We start from the raw sequence: 23,036 nt of genomic DNA, 5'->3' as shown, positions 1-23,036 counted from the left end.
AAGGCTCAGTGTGTCCAACAAAAAAATGTTCCTGTTGAAAGATAACTTGCCTCACAAAATAAATCCCTTTAGATCCAGGTTAGATGTAAGCTGGTAGAGATCCACAGAGACACGTTGTTTCAAATTTGTTTCCAATTTGCTTGTTCCAAGTTGTCTTTCAGTCCTGTGAATGGATTCCTCAGTTCTAGGTTTGGGCAAAAGGCAGGTTCAGTTACAGGACTGGTCCCATATAAGACACAGCAGCAAGAATACACAACTCTCTACAAGCAGAGCAGTGTTTGATCGTCACTGCACACCCCTCCCTGAGAGACCACCTTTTGTTTGACCAGCGTGGATGATGAAAGGTGGACAGTGGGGTCTGGCCAGATGACAGTTTAAAGAAACTGCAAGGGAAATGGGGACCAAGCTTGCATTCATGTGCTTTCACAAGTCCTGTTGGGTGTAGATGGGTTAAAATAGTGGGGACCTTAGCAAGACCTGAGTAAACTATTGGCCAACAAAAAGATGTGGATGGTTTGCTCACATCTGAATTCCTTTGCTAATCCCACTCAGCCTGTTCTGCTCCACACACAGGCTGCCCCACTTACAGCTGGAGCTGGAAAAGTCCCGTCAGGACCATCTCCCACCCTCCCATCCTACAGCAGGATCAGCTACATGTAAAACACTGGAAATGTTTATCCCATAAGTTCATAAATGCCTCCAGTGAGGTAGATCCCACCACCATCCCAGGCACCATCACCATCTCAGGTTCTTTGCAAAAGATCTGGGGGTGAAAATAGACCTGGTAGCTAAACCATGACCCAGAAGGCTTATATAGTCTATCTACTTTGTCAATAGTCTGCAAGGAAATGTCTATGTTTATCTGTCTCCTGTGCTACTGAACAATGCAAGGTTTCTTACTCATATTATATACAGCACATTAAGAATGTAATTGATTTCAGAGGAACACAGGGATGCTGGGCAGCACCATCAGGAAAGAGGTACTCACATGCAGCAAGATTAACATTAATATGTCATTTCTTCTTCCTTCTAGGGATTTTTTGTTGCCATCATATACTGTTTTTGCAATGGAGAGGTAAGTCACCAGCTTCTTAATTATTTTCCTCCTTCATTAGATTGGTTCCACACACAGATGGTAAAGTGGATACACATCAGCATATCCTCACTTATTCTAGAGACACAGCCCTGTTTTGTACTCAGTGAGAGATCTGTCAGTCCACATAGAAAGTTCATACCCTCAGTTTTGGTCATGTAAGACATCCAGGTGAATATGTCATCAATAAATGAGCTACTGAATGTAGCTAATGGAGAAAAAAGTGTGTTTTTTCTTTTCCCATCATGAGTGCTGTTTAGTGCTGCTTAGTTTCAGATGTGTGGCAGGAAGAAAAGTGGACTGATAGAGTAGCTGCCTAACCAGCAAGCTCTTTTCATTGTCCAGGCTTTTTGAACCTTCTTTTCTATTTCCAGAGTGATACGTTTTAATGTCTTTTTTTCCATTAATTCCCTCTATGGCTGCAAACTAAGAAACTAGATGGTCAGTAGATGCACATCAGGAAAAAACAGAGCTACTTTCATGGCCCAGTATAAGGCTGTTTTGGCCTAAGTTTATGTATTTTAAGGGGAAATGCAACTACAAATATGCTGCTTATATTCTACAGCACAAAACCAAGATAATATCCATACCATAAGGGGAATTGATTTCATCCTAACTTTAGCCATCTAAAAGTGGAACACTCAGTCTAAAGTAGTCAGCTAACTCCTTTCTAGAGGAAGTTTCTAGTGACTCAGACATCTCTGATGGCGGTTCACCCCGCTTATAATTGATGCCAATGGTGCCTTGAGAGGACTGTCTCCTGGATGTGCTGCTCACCATCCCTTAACCCTGGGAGAGAGTTAACCCACATTTTCAGTTTTATGTTTTCAGGCATTCAAGCTTCCCAATGTCAAATATTTCGTTTGGAAAGGGCAGATGCAATGTGAATTTACTGTTCCTTCCAATTTCACTCCCCAGAGAGTTTCTCACCCATTCTGTCTGTGGATGCTAACTCCTTCTGATACTCTCTGCCCCTCTCTCGTCTCACTCATGCTTTTTTTTCCCCCCCTTGTCTCTCAGGTCCAAGCAGAAATAAAGAAGTCATGGAGCAGGTGGACATTAGCACTTGACTTTAAAAGGAAAGCACGAAGTGGGAGCACAACCTACAGTTATGGACCAATGGTTTCCCACACCAGCATCACAAATGTAGCCACAAGAGGAGCACTTGCCCTCCATCTCAATACGAGACTTATACCAGGGACCCTCAATGGACACCGGAATTTGCCAGGTTATGTAAAAAATGGCTCCATTTCTGAAAACTCCATGCCTTCTTCTGGACCAGAGCAGTACAACAAAGATGAGGAGTATCTGAATGGCTCTGGGCTTTACGATGGAGACAGACCCACAGTACTTGTTGAAGAAGAAAGAGAGACAGTGATGTAAAGAGAGGAGGAGAAAAAAGAAGCAAAAGGGTGAAAAAGGTTCCTGGAGAGCATTTAGTGGGCAAAAGAATATCAGGCCACGCATCGGATGCCAAGGGTTTCCATACAGTTTCTCTGTTCTGCGGAACGAGAGGTTAAGTTATATGGGAAAAAAAAGTGAGCCACCAATGTGGCCAGCTGTCGATCACATCCATATACTCAGTGATCTAAGTCTCTCTGGTGTTAACGGAGGCAGGGCTATCCAGACCCGCGGGCCTTGCTACCTGCTGAACAACAGAGATACTGAGAGTTCGCGAGGGCGGTTTGCAAAGCAGCACGTGGTCCTTGGACCTCTTGGAGAGCGTGGGCAGCCGAGGAGGACAGGAGTCTCACCCAGTAAAGCAAGAGTCTCGCAGGGAGTGTACAGTGCCATCTTCTTGTGAGGGTACAAGCCACCCTGGGCACCAGTGTCTTCAGTTTGGTTTGCGCTTTCCCTGTAAAGTCTGCCTGGTGACACACACAGCACTGATCAAGACCTCTCGGGGGTCTTCGTGCTGCCCGGTCTTGCAGACAAGTGCTCAACGCGGACAGCTCGGTACCACCGGTCGCGTGTTCTTCCCTTGGGCAATCTCACTCCTTGGCAAAATGCTCCTCTGGGGTGGGCAGGGTGAACAGCTCATGGCTGCTCGTTGCAGGCAGAAAACTCTGTTCTCCTTTCCCTGACCTGAGTCCCAGTAGCAAGCCAGAAACCAGTGCAATTTTAGGATGGAAAATGTGGTTATCAGAATGTGCGACATTTTTGTTCTTCCAGATGCAGCAGTGGAGAGGGGCCCACCAAGCGGGTTGAGGCAGGGCAGGGAATTTGCAGATCTTGGGTATGTGTGCCTGTGTGTGTGTGGCTAAAATCAGTTCAGAGGGTAGCTAACTCAGCCCTCCCGTTTTGTGGGTGCTCATGGAAACAAGCTTCAGTCATTTTTTAAACCTCCAAATTGCTTCTCATTCTGCCCTCTGAATTTCCTGTTTCTCACTCGTCCAAACCCTCATGAGGAGAAGGACTCCATCAACAGTCTGCCTGTATCACTCAGAAGCACCAGCTGCTGGATACAGCCAGACAAACCTACCTTCGTGAGATCCAAAGGCAAAATTTGCTGGGTAAAAGCACAGGGAATGCTCGTGGATGGTCACCTTCTGAACATCTTCTGAACTGTCCTATTCTTTGTGTTTTGGTCACGCACACACATATGTACACCAGGTCAGACTCAGCTGGTGTAACAAGTCTAAGCCTAACCAAAGACACTGAGTCTGCCTGGAGATGCTCAGATGAGGAAATGCTATTGCCATTGCCTCTAAAGGGAAGAGCACAAAGAAATGCCTCCTTCCTACAGGAGAGAGACCAGGAAGATTTTGTTACCGTGCAGAGTTTCCCTTGCTAGTGCTTTTTGCAGGGTGTGTGAAAAAAATTGTTTTCTGATGCATGTCATCTTCAGCAGCGATGAAGAGGTACAGCCCTTGTTGGCCAACAGCGCATCGTGCTGGGTCCGTTTCACACCACCTGATCATCTAGCGAAGGGTCTCTGCCAGTTTCCAAGCATAATACAGAATTGCCCAGAAGTGGGAAATTAGGAACAATAACTAAACTTCCTATCGCAGCATGTGCTTCCCCAAAGGGAGGACTCTGGCTGAGCCAGCCTGGCCACTCTCTTCAGCCCCTGTCATAACATCGCTATTCCCTTGCTGCAGTCTGAGTCAGGTCCTCATGGTGCTTTTTTTTCTTATTTCTTTTTTTCCTTCTTGGCAAGTTTCTAGTACCTGAAGCATTTTGACCTCACCTAGCTGTTACTCAAATGGAATAGGAAAGAGGTATTCGGCAAGTTTGCAGAAGTCCTTTAGGATGCAGGTGGGGCCGATGGCATAATCCACTCTCTATCCTGATCCTTTAGATAGAGCTGCTGCATCACATCAACCAGTACTTCTAAGACACATCAAGTCGATGCAATCAGCTGGTCCTCTGAGAGCAAATTAAGGACTAACTCCCCCAAAACTCTGAAGGAGGTCAGACAGAGCAGTTGGGATCTTGACTCTCTGTACCACATCTTTAAACAACTTCTCAGACTAGGGCCTGATCCAAATCCCAGTGAATTCAAGGAAAAAACCTCTTCCCTTCCTCTGAGTTTTGGATTCAGACCTGGTAGGGGATGTGGTGGCTGAGAGGCAGTCCTCTGTCAGGCACTGAAGCACCTCTCCAGCAGCTGCAGACATGCATGAGCAGGTCTTTAAAAGCCAGTATTTATTTGTGATGTTCTTTTCTTGTTTTGCATCATTGAAATAAGTCAAAGTTCATCATAACCATTTACTACCAAATGGCAGCTATTAAAATGTAAGGTTTTCAAAGAATAATCTTTTTTTCATGCTCCCTTATTATTGTTGTTGTTATTCATATAACAATACTAGCAATAGTATTACAGAGAAGTTAAGTAATCTTGCAAGAGAAGTCAACTCTAGCGAAAGTTTGGCATGGAGAGCTAACCAGCTCTGCAGAAATCTGGGTCAGCCCAGCTACACTCACTGCTCCCTTTTCCTCACAGATGCTGGTGTGGCTTCTGGAGGCAATCAAAGGGGGCAGAAATTATTAACAGTGGGCTGTCAGAGTGTATACAGCTGTGTTATTTAGCATCCCATGTGGCTGAACTGCTGATGAGAGAGAAGAACACTGAATATGCTGGCTCTGGCTTTCTACCCTTCCAGAAGTACGTTGTGCTTAAATCCTGCCAAGTAGATGCAATGACCCTCCTGATTCTCTCACTCAAAGAAATTGCTCAGTATCGTTACACTGCTGGAAAAAAGCAAAAAAAAAGACCAAAAAACCCCCACCAGTGACTCACTATTTGCTTGTGTTTGTTACTGAGAACTCAAGATTAATAAATAACATGTTTGACAATCACTTAGCAAAGTTCAAGGAATTAGCAAAAGCCATAAAATTATTTATAAACAAATGCAATACCCCTCATAAAATGCAGCCCTCACTGAAATGCCTTCATCATCAGATTATTTAGAATAAATGTCTAAAAACTGTTGTTAAACCTAGACAAAAATTACATGCACAAGGGATGGACAGGGGAAGAAATCTTTTCTTAATCCTTTCAATTACAAATCATACATAATAATTTTTTTATTTCTGGTTGTTCATGTGCATGAACAATATTCATGCAAATATTGGGAAAATGCTGATACCGAAACAGGGGAATAACCGCCATTAAGGCATAGCAGACTGTACGTTTGTCAAAGCCTGTTCCTACCTTTCCTGGGCTGATCACAATCTCTTGATTGAGTGCATAGGCCACGATCTGTTAGCTAGAGGTCCAAGGACATCCTTCACTGATTTTAGTGAGGAAGGGATCAGACCAGTGATGCCTAAAAACAGAGAAGAAACCACAATTGGCCGCTGTGATTTGCCCTGGAAGGGCAAGCAGAGCAGTCCTGCTGGTGCTTAGCCAAAGCCTCTAGATTCAGAGTGGGGTGCCCTTCGCTTCTTCCATCATCAGATGATGCGGGCGTTTCTCAAGGACGGTTTTTCCCTATTCAAAGTTCTGAGCCCACCTGGGGTGACAGTTCTTCTCCTGTCTGAGTTACTGGTGCAAACATAGTCCCAAAGGCCTTAAACAGAAACAACAGAAACGTGGCGAGGTGAGGACGCATTTGTCTGTGATTTATCTAGTGACCACTGCAAACCTTGCAAGCAGGACAGGGTTTGCGCCCATCCTGGTTCAGGTCCAACATGGGATGGTGGAGCAGAGAGAACAGATTGCTTTGGAGTCAGTGTGCAGCAGATACATAGGCAAAGAGACTTTCTCAAGTTCACTTCAAGGAGGAGGCCAAGGTCCAAAGGAGCTGGTTGCCTGTATTTTTCCAGTTTTCCCTCCTCCCTGGTGTCAGCTTTGTGCCCCTTTTCTTCCCATCCTGTCAAGCAGCTGACAACTCTCAGGGGTCCTATAGACCTTCTTGCTTCTCTAAGCCTGCTGGGCTGGCACAGGCCAAGCTGCTCACTGCAATATCCCGGCTGACCGGCTCACATAGGGAGGAATCTCCTTGCCCATCTTTTGGGTGGGTGTCCTCTTCTCCAGTGCCACAGAGATGTTAGGCTTGGGCAGGGAATCTCACCCCCTGCCAGGTTCATCGTACCAGCCCAGCAGCTCTTCTATTCCCACCCACAGCAGCCCAGTATACTTTTCCTCATCAATTCTTCCTACATGATCTACCTCTTTTCTGGACGGACACAGAGCTGTTAAATGTTCCTCAGCCTCGTGTTTCTTAAGGATGACTTTTGGCAGCAGCCTTGTCATTTCTGCTTTGTCTGGATGTGTGCAGACAAAAGTTTTTACACCTCCTGTATACTGCTTGGTCTTGGTTCAGATGAGATCATGTCTTGTCCTATTCCTCACCATTCCTCAACTCTGCTTCTTCTTGTCTGACACATATTAGAGCCAAATCAGTTCACAAAGATCTCCCAAAATTGAGCTCTTCAGCCAGGGGTTGGCTTTGTTTATCTGTTTATGGGCAATTGGCTGAAGGTCATAGAACATCCACAGTGCTGGTAAGAATTTTCCATTTTTTAAACTATTAAAATACATTAAGAGGGAAGATCTCCAGTTTTTTATTCCTGTTTATTGTTTTGATAAACTCAGTGGCTGGCTTAAAAGTTTTTTAAATTTCAGGTTCTGATGTTTCAAAAAGTTAAGACAAATCATTTATAGGTTAGGTTCTCTTGCTCTTTCACTGGCTGATTTCTCTGCATACCTTCCACCTAGAAAGCTTCAAGCAGAATTACTGATGATGAGGTGATCAGTATATCTCTTAACTCACCTGAATCTCTCACTATGGTCAAAGACTCATTCACCTGAGATAGGACTGCATGAAATGAGAGAAAGCACTTTAAGAGTTGACCTTTAAGGGAGAGGTTGTATGAACCTGTGAAGTTTTTTAATGAGCAACATTGATTCTTATTAGTGTATATGCTCTTTTCCACCTGTTGGTGCCCTTAAGTTTGCTGAAAACAAATCTGTCCCTCCTCATGGAAAGTTATGCAGAAGTAATGTGGTTCACATCCTCTCTTTCTGGCCTTACCTGAATTTTATGACATTTTAGCTGTAACAGGAAGCAAAAAGAAAAAAATATCTGGGGCAGCATGTTCCAAACCTGGGGGGTAACAGCTCCTCAGCTGTATATCCTATGTCACAAATTGGCATTCACTGATGGCTGCAAGTTGTAAACTGCTCAGCAGGTGAGGAAGCTTTGTTTTAAGGCCATGAGCAGGTTAACGTATGTCTTCACCATGCCGCCTCGCTGCTGACAGCACCTGCTAGGTAAGAGATCACGTTGCACCCTCAGACAGGTCTAGGAAAATCGGGGTTTTTTTCAACAAGCTTTATGCTGGAACAGGTTTGCTGATTGATTTTTTGTTGTTATTATTATTTTTACTGCTATTGCTGATGGGTTGCCATGTTCTGCAGAGTAAACAGAGGACATATATGATATCCCTGGCCAGCTGCAGAGCTTTTCAAGCATCCAGTGTGATTCTCCAGACAGAGTAGATTTTATATCCCATTCCTCTAGGGTGTCTTGAAATGAGAAAAATATTAAACTGTAAAGGAAATGAGTTTGTGAAAGACCCTATAAATAAATTTCCATCATGATTGGCCATGGCTGTCTGGATTTGCCTGGAAAACATAATAGTTCATGAATTGTATAAGTAAAATAAAGAGCATGTCCCTCTCTGTGGACATTCATTGGAAGGTAGTTCTCCTGTTTTTGCCCATGGAAGTGAAAGGTTGAATCTGCCAGACAGCAAATACTGTTGGCCCAAAGGAATGTTTTGTTTAGAGGCAGCAAATCCTGCTATCTGTATACAAATTATTTGGTTTATCCTGTTCCACCCAAACTATTTCTCATAAAATCAAGACTCAAGCTTAGCTCTTAATTAAAGGTGGGAGAGCAAAAGAAAGCAGAGGTGAGTTGTTGTAAAGACACATAATTAACTGAAAAACATTAAAATATAACTCTACCACTTTGATTCAAAAAAAAAAAAAAAAAGCCTGGGAAATGCAGATTGAATTTGGTTTCATTCAGGAAAAAAGACAAAAAAATGCAGGTTGGCTTTTCTTTTCTTTTTTTTTTCCCTCCAATAATGCTCAGTTGGCCAGAAATTTGAGCCAGAAATCTCATCTCCTTGGTGTTTCCATGTCCTCCTTGACCTCTCTGTAGGAAATATTCCACAAGCCATTGTAAATGAGTTGGGATGGAGAGTGATACATGGACATAGGACTCAGAACCCACCTTTGCCTATGACCAGCTACTGGTCATTTAAAGCTCAGAGACATCAAGCAATCTTGTGTTGAAACAGAAATATTGCTAATGTGCTTCATTTAGTGGTCAACCCCAAATTAATTTGTTGTCTATATATCAAAACTTGTAATAGACAAAGGGTATCTTAATGAGGGTGCTTCTTTACTCAGTGTTAACAGACATCTTCACTGGCTGCTCTTTGTCCTGTGGGAGGTTTTGAAGATTTTAGAGCAGGTATCTTATACTGAGAGTCCACCAGTTCAAGACAAGACTGAGACATGATTTTTGGCAGTGCTAGCAGACTCCCATGTAGCTACTTCACCTGTAGCGTTAGGCTGATGGTGGACTATCAACCATTTTAGACCTTTGATGCTGCTTGTCCCTAGCAGGTAGAGAAGCCCACAAAGAGGACGCCAGCAGGGTGTACACTCCTACCCTCTGTGTTGATCCCAAATTCAGATTGGTTGGAGTCCTTCTCTACACTTAACTTCTTTTTTTCCAAACTGACCCTACAAAACAACCCCCAAAAACTTATTTAAAGAACTTGGTTAAGCATTTCATTTTCCATTTTAACTGGATGCAAATACAGGGGGTTTTATTGCTAGAAGCCAATCTCAACTCTCAGTTTCAAAACCAATCTAGAGCATCGGGATGGGAACATGATTTGCTCAGATCAGCTGCACGGTGCCCTGGTCTCATCATACCCATCGCACTGGGTTCAGAGCACAGGTACCCTGGCAGAGGTGGAAGGTTGATCAATCAAAATAGTCTTTTGTTCTTAGTGAATTAATAAGAAAAGGGTACAGACAGCAAAAAAAAAAGACTCACTGTCTTTATGCCACACTTAAGAAGGATTATAAACAATTAAATAGTAATTATAACTTATCCTTTGTTTATTTCTTCAGGTTCTGTTGAGTGCTCTGATGGGGTCTGTGCAGTATCTGGTTTTCTGGCTTCTCCCAAGTGGACAGAGTTCTCTGTGGTGGACAGAATAGCTATAATGAGCGGACAGAGTCATTCAAAGCCGGTCTCTAGGGCAGGACAGTTAGAAACAGACCTGATGTTGATTTTATATTTGTTGGCAGAAGGCGAGAGCTACGCCACTGAAGTTAATCGAGTTAACTCGGTCTAATGCCAAGGCAAAACAGGTCTGACTCTAGACCACAGTTCAGGACTCATGTACAATTTGCATAATGGAATGAAAATAAAGCTTCCAACTCTAGCTACAGAAATACTCTGCTGAGAATTAGAGACCAGGCTTGCTGTTTGGGATTAAATAAAAGAACACCCAAGGCATCAGCTGTCACATAAAACAATCCCATTTTATCTGTTCCTGTCCAGATTAGTGTGTTCTCCCCACTGCCATACACTGTAGTCACTTAGCCACACGCAGCTCTTTCAATTGATAGGGATTTTTTCTTAGCTCCTTCTTTCTTTTCTTTTCTACCCTAATTGCATGTGAACTCAGATCCTCCAAGTTTTCTCACTGTCTTCCAGGTTCAAGCTAGCCCCGTAGTATACAAAGTTCAAGATAATATCAACATTTTGCCAGGACTTGGGAGACAAGTGAGGAAAAGAATGTCACAGGGGAGCATTAAAAGAAATATTAAACAAGGTTCCTCTGAAACCTTTCCCACGGACCAGGGAAAGGTTTGCAAACCTTGGCACAGCATTTCATCCTCCTACTGAACTCACTCATGTTTTGCTCATAGAAGATCTCAAGCCATTCAGCATGTCCTGCAAAGCTCACACAATGTCTTTCCACTGTCTTCAGAGGGCTTGGGGTTGGAGCTGGTACACTGCTATTAAATATTCTTGTTTAATTAAGTTTAACATTCTGATCTGCTCATGTGGTTTCTGTATCCTTCCCTAGGTTGGTACATTAGTGCTGCTTTGGGGCACACTTGCAGAACTGTCCCTTGAACTGCCTTTGTATCTGTGGCAGGTAGTAATTACTGGACCCATCTGGGGCCATCTCCTCTCTGACCGCATCTCTTGGTGGCATCCAGTACTGACGGGCAGCAGTGCTGCTTTGTAAGGGAGCCAAGGGCAGCGTTTGCAAGAAGAGAGTGCAACAAGCTTTGTCCTAATTCAGAACAGATTTGCAAGACTCCAGTGAGGCAGGGCAGGGCTGGAAATCAGCTCAATGTCTGGAAGGGGCCAGGAACAAAAGAAAAAGTTATGGAAGAGCTGACCCAGATGATCATGAGTAATTAGGAACTCTTATAAATCTGGCTTCTTTTCAGGCAGACCTCTCTATCCAGCACAGATCTGATGGAGGTAGACTTTGTTGCACAATTACATTCCCTCCTAAACCGGGGATGTCTTGAGAGAGCAAATTGAGGGCATGTAAGAAAGTCAGTACAACTTTCTCCTTCATCTTCACTTGTACTTTTCCCTTCTTTTTTCTCCTGAAAAAAGGGGTACGTTAGAACAACCTCAACATGAGAACGTGGGATTCAGACCCATTTCTCCTGGTTCCCACAGAGTAACTTCTCCCTGTGGCAGTAGCAATTGTTTTCCTGGCATATTAACAAAGGAATTTGATGGCATTTGATTATCTTCCTCAAACTGAGGGTTATTGATTCTGGGCTAGCAATGTGTTGTGCAACAACACAGATGTGCTGGTATCAATTTGGGATGAAATCCTGACCCCATGAAAATCAACACCAAGATGTCTGTTGATATCCGTGGAGTGGGTTTCACCCATAAATTCTGCTGCCAATAAATTACCTCCCCTGTTCCCAAAACTTTACTTGCTACCCATATTTCAGGGTGTCTTTTTTCTTTAGATCAATAGCACTACAAGACCAGAAAGCAGACATCAAGAGGTAGAAGACGGTCTGAGTGGCAGGCTTGTCTCCTGAAATGCTTCACGAGTGACAACATTAGGCTTTTGTATTGGTATCGGCTGCTACATCTGGGGATTTAGGATGTGGTAGATATTTGGCTAGAAAAAGGCATGGGATTAAAATGTTTGAGATAAATGGGATTAGTGTGCACTGGGTTTCCAAAATGCCTGGGCCTACATCCTCTGAAATAGAGATACAATATCCACTTGAAAGACTGCCTAAAACAAGCTTAAATGAAGGGTGTTCTCCAAACAGCAGACCTCAAGCACCTAAAACAGAAGACAAAACAATGACTTCACCAGAGAAGCATCATCTATTTAAACTAGAGCATTACTACAGGCATGAGCCCTTCTAAATAGAGAGTTGGGTGCTTCTTGCCAGGCCAAGCTTTTACCTTTTTATTTTTCTCTGTCTAAATTAATCATTCTTCCTCGAGAGCTGCAGGGAGGGATGAACAAGAAGCCATTTGTCATTAGATGTGAAATCTTTTAAAGGACATGTATGAGGTAGAGCTGGCGGTAGAGGAAAGTCAGTTGGTGGCAGAAGAGGAAGGACAGGCATAGCCAAGCACCATCTCCCAAACCCATCCCCTTGCCCCATCCCCATGTTCAGAAACACTATGTCGATCTCTTGCCGTCTGCATGAGCTGGGGTATGCATGAAGAGACAGACCTGCTGCTAAAACTCATTGCTTCGTCTCAGCAACTTCAGGGTGACCCAGCCACGGTGGTCACCAGAAGTGATGGGGTCTGGGCATTAGGAAAAGGACTCAGCCATTCCCAGCGGTCTGCCAGGCTCAGCCCGAGGAGGCTGTTTTCAAGATATTGGCTCCTTTTTTCTAGTCCGAGCAGGAGGGAAAGGAGCTGGGGTGTGTTCTCCCCCCTCCAACGGGAGTGCTTTCACTGAAGTGGTTTATAAGACCTTGTTTCACTTCAAAAGAGGGACAAAACTGAAAAACTAAAGGACAAAACTGTGATTTCTTTCTATGCGTTACGGGGACATTGCCTTGTGTGTGTCGTCAGGCAGGCATTTGGTTTACATTCCTCCACTTCTGCTTTCTGTACGGACCAAAGTAACAAGCGGAAAATGACAAACCACAGGTGTATGTAAAAGGGAATTAAAATAAAAAGAAACCTTTATTGATTCTCATGAAACATTTCTGCTGTGTCTTTTCCTGCCTATAGGACTCAGAGCCTCAGGGGCATCACATGGGTTAGGTATTCCTCTGGGTTCTTGAGGAAGGAGCTCCATGAGCTCCTCCAGCTCATTAAGGACACAGAAAGATGGGAGTGAGCTATGTCTCTGGAAAACCTTTGGGAACACTTCACACTGGGTGGCTTAAATACCCACTTAACTTTATGGTTTTCAGGAGCAATAGGAACAAACGTGGTCAGCTCCCATCCGTGCTTCCTGCTGGGCAGCAGCTTCTGGAGACATGCTAATTCAACTGCTGACAACCTTCTCCTTACGCATGGTTTAGCTTCTAAATAAGCAAGCTGATTTACTGAAGCTGAAACTTAAGGCTTTTCCTCCCTGAGTTTAGTTATGGCATTTCTTTTGATGCAAAAGTGTGTTTTGGACGGGAGGAAGAATTGGGCGACAGCACTCTTTGTCCCAACATTTAGCACATCGCATACACTCTGTGGGCTGTGTACCACCACCCCAACAGCAGTCACATTCCAGCAATATTTTCAGGAAAGCCAGTCAATGACTACAGGTGAAAACAGGGAGTAAAAAATTTCTGCTCTTTTAATTGGACAAACTTTGAATGATTGGCCTGATTTCCAAAAATGCTCAGGTCCCAGCAGCAGGGAAGGAGTGAGAGCACTGCTGAACAAAGGCTGTTGCACAAACGCTTGCTCCAGATGGAGCTCTGCAGGTCTTGGCTGAGAATGAGGTGGGCTACTGTATAGATTGAATGTCTTTATCCTATTTACTGACTTCAATATCAACATCAGATAACATCCAGCAGAGAGAATAACAACACTGCAGAAGGTGGTCATGCAGACAGAGCTCCTCACGCTTATCCCATGGGGGTGTCTACAATGCCACTTCGGTGTGACGCCTGAATCGGTGTGACTCCCATCCTATTCCCTTTGTTTACACACAAGCAAGCTTTGCTCACAGGTTCTAACCTGAACTCTGGATCTTAATAGAGATAGGCCAGGTATAGCCCAAATCTTTGCTTTCAGCCAGGCTTTCTTTCACCTGAACAGAGAGGAACAGGACAGAGCACACTGCAGCCTGTCCACTCCAGGTGTCCTGGCCTCGATTCTTTCCAAGCACAGCATGGGTGACTTCAAACCCAATAGAAGCTGGTAAATGGCCAACCATGTGGATAACAGTTGCTTGGGTGATGCAGTTCAGTAAGTCTGAGCCTTCCCCTCATATCACATTAGGACTGTTTCCTGCATCATTTGCATTGACTTTCATTGGAGTAAAAGGGTGCATGGCATCTCTTTGGCCATGGCCCTAAACATCAGCTGGAGAATGCAGTAGAAAATTGCAGAACAAAATAAAGCAGTGGTAAAAGGCAAATTGGAAAAAAATCGCCTTTTTCTCTTTCTCTAGTCCCAAAGCATGGTGCCTTCTAGCTCCATTGTTCTAATGTGGTTGCGGTGGCTATTTTGAAGGATGCTCTCATGCCGCCTGATACACTCACGGTATCAGTGTCACGAGGGGCACCTCATTCCATTCACAGCTATGCCATGCCTTCATCCAGCACAGCACAAACAATGCAGGGTGGTTCCCTGGACCGCTGCCCTCGCAGAGAGAGAAGGCTGTAACTGGGCAAGTGCAAACGCTGCTCCTCGTGAGTATGATATATAATCACAGTAAAACCTAACTGGTGGAGACCTTTACAGAATGTCATCCCCACTGGCTAGACTGCTCAGTACTTTCAAGCACTCTTTGGAACTCATTCCCCCTGTAACCTTTCCCTTCTCTTTTAGCCAATCCAAAACTAAATGGTTTCAGAGTCCACAACTAAGCGCTCAATTTTAGTTATGCACGAGGCCCAACTTAGTGGAGACTCTTGCTTCACACAGTCCTATGTGAGATTGGGGCCCTTCGATGCTCTACAAACAAACGGTGGATTAAAGCAGCTGATGCCAACTGCACACATCCTGCATTGCTGGTTCCACAGCACCCAGCTGCTTTCTTCCCAGGCATCACCAGTTGGAGAAAACGTGACTTTATGCACCATCCCATTCTGGGGTAGATTGGGTAGCAGGTTCACTATGCTGGGCTGCTTGTGGGCACAGGTGAAGCAAGAGCAGCATGGGACGTTGGCAGCTCCTATGTTGATCATACACAGGCTGTCTAATTAGGCAGAATCATTTTGCCTGTGAAGCAGAAAGGAAGATGACCAGCACGGTATGATGTTCTCCTGCAGTGGTCTTGTGGTGCAAAGAGCTGGCAGAACCAAGCTGGGCTGGGTGCATTCTGCCTGGATCTGGGCTGAATCACAAATGTAACCCTCTCCCAGTGGGCACCTAAGCATATCCCTAGATACTTAGCCATTCTACTCCCACCCATGCTGCCAGAAGTCTCACTGTTAAGATGGTTTCTCTCCAACTCTTTTCTGCACTTTGAGCCAACAATTCGACCCAGTCAGGGGCAGATGAGAGCTAAAAGCCCTTAAATGCAACCTAGGTGAACCTGGAAAGGGAGGTAGTGATACTGAATCGAAGACAAATAAACAAGCCAGATCTAGACTGACATAAAAACATGCATATTTTTCCCCCATGAGAAACAGAAGTCTCAGTTTGCTGCTGGCTGAGCAATTGGCAGTTCCTAATCTCTTCAGTTCTCTCTCGAAGAACGAAAATTTTGCAAAGAATTTTCCATTTCTCTGTGCTCCACTGAATGCCACAAAGATTAACAAGTAATATTAGCTCCACTGGAGTACCTTCATCTGCCCATGGAAAATAGAGGACATCTAAGCAGCCAAACTTTGAGCAAGAAAAATAAATTAAATCCAAACTGTGTCTGTTTGGAAGAAATACCCCTTTGGAGAAGAGAAGGATTGATATCTGCCAAAGTGCTAACAGCTGGGTTTTATACACAGTGCTGTATAAATTTTCTGTAGGAGGAACACTGGATGCAACAATGGTGAATGATTTATCTGCAGCAGCAGGTGTATTGCAAACCACGTTTCAAGCTGCTTTGTGCGTGTGTGTGGTGAGGTAGGAGGGCTTCATCAAGTGGTAAATTGTGGCCACCTATGCAGTAGGTTGTGAGCCAACTAGGCTACTCCATGAGTCTATCTGGAGTATCTCTATCAATTCCAACATCAAAATAGCTCATGTAATACTTGTTGAATGTGCTTTATGGGCTGCTTGGGAGATAGCAAAGTAGCAAAATCACCATTATAAAGCAGAAACCTGTAACTCCTGTTCTTAAAGGCTGCTCATTCCTACTTGATACACAGTTCCTACTAGTCTGAGAAGGAATTAAATGGACTGTCCCTTCCAACCTTAAATTTCAAGCTTGATTTTGCAAGGTTTCTATCCATGTCTCCCCCAATATTGCTGCAGTCCTTCCTCTCTCCTGAAGGAGTAAGCAATCCTGGAGGACATCTTAGCTCTCCAGAAGTTAAACAGATGAGACCTCATTAACTTTTTTGGAGGAACCATGGTGTCTCTCAAACGATGAAATCTCCAGTGGGCTGAACTGCCACTTTTGGGGGTCATGAGCTGAAAGGCTCATCTGTCACATGAGATCCCTCACTGTGGGAGAGCCCAGGAGTTAGCCTGTAGCTGGGAAATTATTCCTACCCAACTGCAGGAATCACTTTTTACCCATGACAGCTCCAGACAAGACAAGCCCAAGCCAATCCTCTGGCCTCTCTCCCATACCATGACCTTGTAGTCTAGATCTGAGTGGTCAGCAGTGAATATCAATAATTTCCACCAGGCACTGGGGTCACAGAACAGGAGAGAAACCCTGATACTGAAAACACATGAGATACCGGTCTTCCAAATAGGAAGGAGGGAGCTACGTCTGAATGGGAGAGATATCACTGACCAGAAGCGAACCCAACTCCCCCTCATGGCTTGGATCCTACCTAACAGTAGATAATTGCAGATACACTGAGAGTTCAGTCAGAAGACAATATCTGCAGAGAAAGTGCTGAAGGAACCTGAGATGGGACCAAGAAGGATTTAGCTCACATATGAAGTAAAATCTCTAAACATAAGAGTCCTGGAAGCATTATAGTACCGAGGTGAGATGAAGGGAGCAGGAGAAAGTATGCAGAGGAACTAAGTGAATAAACGACCAGGGTAAGTCCGCTGGAACAAAAAATGTTTTTAGCAAACACAAGCTTCTCCAAAATGTCAAGCATCATTTATTCACTTATGTCTAAGCCTGAGGAACATCTTGTTTAAATCACACACAACGGCATGGCCAGACCCTGCACGCAAGTAAATCAGCAAAATGTCACTGAGCTCCAAGGGATGATGTTGATTTACACAGGCATATCACAACCTCATTTGGTGGGGAGATACTTAGGCTACCAGCCAGGATATGGTGTAGGAAAAGAGGGAGAAGATTTAAAGTGGAAAAGGTCTTTGGCATGAAGCAAGGTCCTTGCTGGTGAGCGTAATCATCGTAAAAGCGGGTAAAGTGAAGTCTTGCTGAAACACTTCCCTCCTGCTTTTGCTATGGTCAGCACATGATCCCCTCCTGAAGGAACCTGGCGATCTTTCTCCCATTTTGCAATGTGGAAGAGGTGCCTCCCTGCCCCAAAGCTCTTCTGCTGCCCACAGAGGAAGGTTGCAATGGGGCAGATATACCTGGAGGCTAATCAGCCAAAGGCACTCCCCGCAGGTACACCTGCCAGCTGGAGCTCAGGGGTATCATGGAGTTTCACAGCCCTCAGAAGGGTTTTCCTCTGTGTTTGTCCCTCCTCATTTTTCTAGATCTACTTTCCAGCGGTGCAGCTGGACTAGGCACAGTCTGAAATTCCACCACCTTTGGTTTCCAACCTGCAGCTTTATAATCATGCTTGAGCTTCTGCAGCTTTAGTACTAGGAAAGGCAGTTGCAGGTCTCCCATGTGCCCCTCCACGCCGATGGTCTTCACCACGTGCTCCACTTTGTTCCCTTCCCTAACAAAATCCCAGACCTTATCCTCCCTCTCCTGAATGAAGCAGGAAAGGTGGTTGTACAGCTGCCTGCTCTACACGGGGGAGTGTTTGGAGAAAAAAACAGCACATTACTTTTTGTACTAATAAAACAGCAGCTAGTATTGCATTATTAAATAATTATTTTTTTCTTCTTCTAATATTACATAGTGCCATATTCGGTTACTGATGCTGTCTGTACTTCCCTGATCTGTATCTCCATTGTAAAACCTTGCTTTCCCAAATGGAGGGTGCTGCTGCTTCTGGTTACTTACAGAGAAACAGTAGTGACTGCCATGAATCGTGCCCTGAAAGCGCAGAAAGGAAACCTGGGGAAGGGGACACCGGACCACGGAATACAGAGGATCTTCGGGGTTGCTGTAGGGGACCCTGCTGTGTAAATTCACTCACAAACTCATCAAGCATAGCTTAAAAATTAGCCAGCTTGCCTGTGCTGTTGATAACTGCTTTGGATCCACAATCCAGAGTCAAGTCTATAAAACATGATCTCCTATTTTGCTTTTGGGAAGAAAAAGATCATATTATATTTGACTTCAGGTTAGACTTGAGCCATGTTTAGTTTTTCTCCACAGCCATGAGGACTGGAAATTTAATTTTGGTTTTGAAAGAAAGCTGGCTTCTCTGGTAACCACAGGACTTTAGGAGTAGAGTCCTGAGAGGAAAATGCCAGCTCTTGGGAAACCTGCAATAAACTCACAAGAACCAGCAATGCCATTTGAAGGGGAACGAGAGTTATGTGGGGGAGTGTCTGGCAAGAAAAAGCTGAAGGAAAAGAAGACACAAGTCTAATCCAGAGGGATCCATCCAGTCCAACACAATTATTCTTGTTTATTATTGTGCACATTTTTCTGGTCAGCTCCTATCTGCCAGTGTGAAGCCACTGAGTCCTAATCTGCCCAGTGAAGAAAACACGTCTTTGTTGCCTTCTGAATCATTTCCTTAGACAAAAGTATCTGGGGTTTTGGGGGAATGGGGTCTTAAGTTTCAACAAAGAAATAAAAAGTTAAACATCTGGAATGCTGCAAAAGACATGCCGAAAATATATCTTTCCCTCAGTCCCTCAGCTAATTACAGCGATGGTAGGAGGTTTTGCCTTCTCTTGGAGTTAGCTCTGTCCTGCCTTGTTCATTCACCACCACCCCCCAACATCTTCCCTCACCTTCTTATGGGTTTGGGGTAAAGGCAATTTCATAAATCTTCACATGCATCTGAGATCTTCCTTGCATTCCATGCCTAAAAATAGAAATCGGCCCAAAATTCATTCCACGATGACAAATACCCACTGGGCCACAGTGGCATAAAGGTCTACTTTATCTTGAGCATTTCCCCAAAATTCATTGGCTGGGCCAGTAATAAACCCTGGCTAGGGGTGGGATTAGGCAGCAGTGTAGGTGTTCAGGGGGTCCATACTTGGTGACTAAATTGTCCCTTGACACTTTTGAAAATTTTAAGTGGGATGGAGAGACATCACATTCTCCTCCAGAGTACAAGGCTGGGTGACTTTAAGCAAGCTGCCCCATCAGTTTGTCCTGGGCAGCCAGAGGCCATCACATCCCCACCATGCATATTTTTAGCCCTGGTGCTTTGCACAATGAATACCTTTTCAGAAAGAAAGGAGTGCTTCTAGAAATTTTGGTGTGACACTCATGGCTGGTTATCATGCCAAGTAGGCTGTTCCCTTGGACTTACAAGCCACAGGTAAAGATAACCAGCCAAAATGGGGAAAAGAGTAATTTACACATGGGTAATGAGATTGGAGGGTCTCATTCACTGGGAAAATAAATTGGTTGTTTCATAGGAGATGTGAGGCTAGGGTGAGATAGCTTCAGCTTAGAACTTTCTTTTTCTCTCCCCTTTCCTCTCCCCTCAAAGTATCGTGATCAGTCCCATGTTCGAAAGATCTGCAGTGGGACTTGCATGGAGCAGCATGACTGGGAATGCCTGGAGAGGCAATCTGGCATAAGAATAAGCCCCTAGGTATAACATAGGGACTTCTAAAAATTTCAGAATGACCAAATTCTTGGCCAGGCTTCTGTGGTAGTCCAGTAACACTAATCCATCTGACGAACACCAGGGTCACTCTGTACATGTTCCCTCCATATATCTTCCTCTCTCTACATGCATATATATAAATATATTTGTGTATGTGTGCATATGTATAGGAAAACTTGTATATACACATTCCTCCACATATCTTCTTAGACTTTGCATTCCATGTATATCCACACTGTTGGATTTGGCATTACTTGCCAACACAGAGATATTTGGGTGTGCAGCACTCCCCACTACTCCATCTCAAACTGGAAACAACAGTCCTCTTCAAGGAGACCCAGGCTGAGACAACCAAGAGGACACGATAGCAGGATGCATGGTGGCAAGTCTGGAAGAAGCCTATTATATTCCTATAGAATTATTTAAGTTGGAAAGGACCTCTGGAGGTTGTCTGGTCTGACACCCTGCTCTAAGCAGGGCCAGCTTTAGCAGCAGATCCAACCTCAAAGTGTGTTCAGGGCCACATTCTCTTGAGTTTTGAGTATCTCCAGGAATGGAGATTCCACATCCTCTGGGCCCCTGTTTCATTTTCTGACCACTGTCACTGTATTTTTTTTTTTAATTTTCTGGTATCTAATCAGAAATTTCTTGCAATTCAAATCAATTGTACCTCTTTCTTCTGCTCCCCTTCATTTTTCAGTCTTTCTCATTCATTTTGACAGGGATCTGTTAAGAGTAGACATTGTCTGTTGAGAGGAGACAACATGAGAGGTTTTCAGCACACCAGGGCATCAATATGCAGTTCAAATTATTAGAGGGCTCCCATATAGAGAGCGCTTAAAATGCTCTTATCGTAATGCTTTTTAAGTCTGATGGGTAGAATGACTGTTATTACTGTAGAATCATCTCCTTCCTCTGTGTCACAGTGAAGACGCAAGAGGAACAGGCTGACACAGAGAAAGAGAGGAAAGCAAGCTCAGCAGAGGAATTATTTAGGGAAAGCTTTAGATGGGAGACAAGGGGGACAGAGAAGGTACCTCTATTTTACAATTAAGCTCCTTGCTTTTAGCCATCAGAAAGAGATGCCACCCAAAATGCGTCTCTCAGGGACCCTCCTTGGTTTTGTCACTGTTCCAGGACTTTAATTCTGCAAGCTCAGGCGCCTTGAAGGATCTTGCTAGACTTCTACAGATGTTTTTTCTTCCTGAGAGGAGTCAGATATCAGGACAATTGGTGCCTCAAGGTACTGAGGATATCAGGAGCAGAAGAGAGTCCTAGAGACTCAAGTCATTGCTTACTTTTGCACCTGAAGCACAATGTGATTATAAAAGCCAGCTTCACTCAGCATAAGACCATCCTGCCTCTGGTTCCTCTCATGCAAACACAAACGTGAGAACCAGCCAGCCTCACAGGGCTAACAATCTTAGGTCAGCCAGTTTTTCTGAGTGTTGTCCCTTGAGTAAGGCCATTTCTCTTCATAGGCAAGTTTTTCAGACAGTACCCATCAGATCTTTTGACTCAAACCACGCTAACCATCTCCTGTGGTTGTTCCTGCCCAGCCAAATCCCCTTGCACAGGATGTTATAGCTCATGCTCATATCTCTACTATCTCGGCAGTTACATGCTCTTATCTAAGTTCTGCTGTTACTGGTTTCCTAGCCACTGCTGAATCTGGTTTTCCGTTGCCTTTGACTTAATGCTATTCTTTTGCTCTTCGTACTGTCTATGCTTTTGCCCACAATACTGTGTGGGATGATTTTCCAAAAACGCCTCGCATGATATTGAAACAAAGAAAGAGTGTTGTCACTCCAGATATACAGCACAGACCTTGAAAACATAATCCCTCCATCTCCACATTGCCTTTGAGGGGCTGAAGAAAGAGTTTGCTATGCTGACACATGCATTATCACCCCAGATTTACGTTAATGCATTGCTAAGATGAATGGGGTGAGCTGCCCTCTCCACACTTCTGTTGCAAGCCCTCTGCAAATGGCTGGCATGGAGCTGGATGAATAATGGGAGTTTTGGTTCAGTGGCTGAGTTCAAAACTAAGGAAGAAGGGGAAGGAGGAGGGTGGAAAGGATTCAGCAGACAAGATAAAAATGCTTTTTGACAATTACTTAATTCTGAACTTTCCATTTTGGGTCAATCTGAGAAATTTTATTTGACACAAAAATATTTCACTTAGTCCTGGAGTTATTCAGCCCTACTGTTGATGCTTCAACTTTGAATTTAAAGTCACTTTATAATGGATCATTCCACTTCTATAAGGCAAAAGCTGAAAAGTTTTATTTTTGAATGTCAAAGCGACACAGCAGTTTGTCATCAACCCCATGTGGTGTCCCTGTCAGTCTAAGACATTTTTATTTACGTGTGCATGGGGGTTTTTTCTGTTCAGCGTGCCTGATTGATACAGAGGGAAGGCTGTCGCACCACCTGCCAGAGCAATATGTTTATAGCATGAACCTGTGGGTGGGTGTTTCGTGACTTGCAAATACAGCATGAGCTTGTGTGGGCACACAATTCCTGCTGAGACAGCACTACAGGGCTGTGCCAAACCCTGTGCACTCGGCTGGTACTTTGCAAGACACACGACACATACAGAGCTGAGACATGGTAACATGTCCCATGTCTCCTACAAATGCAAATTATCCCAGAAAGTGGTTCGTGGCAGCTTAAGATGTAGGTGGTGCACTTCATTGTCTGTATGGACCAGGCTCAGGTGTGCACAGGTAGGTGGTAGCCCATGGTGCACCAAGGCCATTCCCGCTTGGACAAGTGCCGAAATTGGCCTCTGGTGGATCTGTGGAGATCCTGTCCATTGGGAATTCAACCCTATGGATCTCATGGGGAGCTCAGAGACTCAGACTTCTAGTCCTGCTTTGGGTTCAGCTCCAACAGCCATTAGTTACCCCATTCCTCTAATAGTCGCAGCCCAGGAGGTAGCAGGGATGCAGAAACCCACATTGAAATACAATTCTTCACCTCCCTGTGACTGATCCCAACATAGCCTCTGTTCTTCATCAACCTGACTCCAGTTATCTACTGTCCCATATCCCTAAGTGACAACCTGATTGAACAATCCCAAATAGGCAATAAAAACAAAAATAAATTTAAAATTTAAAAAAAAAATAAAAAAAAGAAAGAAAAGCCAATTCTATTCTTTTCCCTGTCCATGAACCTTTTTCTGGTTGGTTGAACATTCCTCTAATAAAAGTTCACTTGCCTGGATGCTGTTCACGGTCTTTGGTG

At 44.2% G+C, this 23,036-nt stretch overlaps 1 protein-coding gene across 1 annotated transcript in view; it reads left to right on the top strand.

Annotated features, from left to right (window-relative positions):
• The window catches only part of PTH1R (parathyroid hormone 1 receptor), a 120,257-nt gene extending 114,907 nt beyond the window's left edge, over window positions 1-5,350 (top strand). Inside the window, exons 13-14 of the mRNA XM_075043622.1 lie at window positions 1,034-1,075; window positions 2,114-5,350. Of these exons, the coding sequence (XP_074899723.1) occupies window positions 1,034-1,075; window positions 2,114-2,476 (405 nt within the window). The 3' untranslated portion in view covers window positions 2,477-5,350. The remainder of the gene's footprint in view (window positions 1-1,033; window positions 1,076-2,113) is intronic.
• Window positions 5,351-23,036: the final 17,686 nt, after the last annotated feature.

Source organism: Buteo buteo, chromosome 2, assembly GCF_964188355.1.
Source record: "Buteo buteo chromosome 2, bButBut1.hap1.1, whole genome shotgun sequence".
Taxonomy (NCBI): Eukaryota; Metazoa; Chordata; class Aves; order Accipitriformes; family Accipitridae; genus Buteo; species Buteo buteo.
This window is presented reverse-complemented; position numbering and strand designations above follow the sequence as displayed.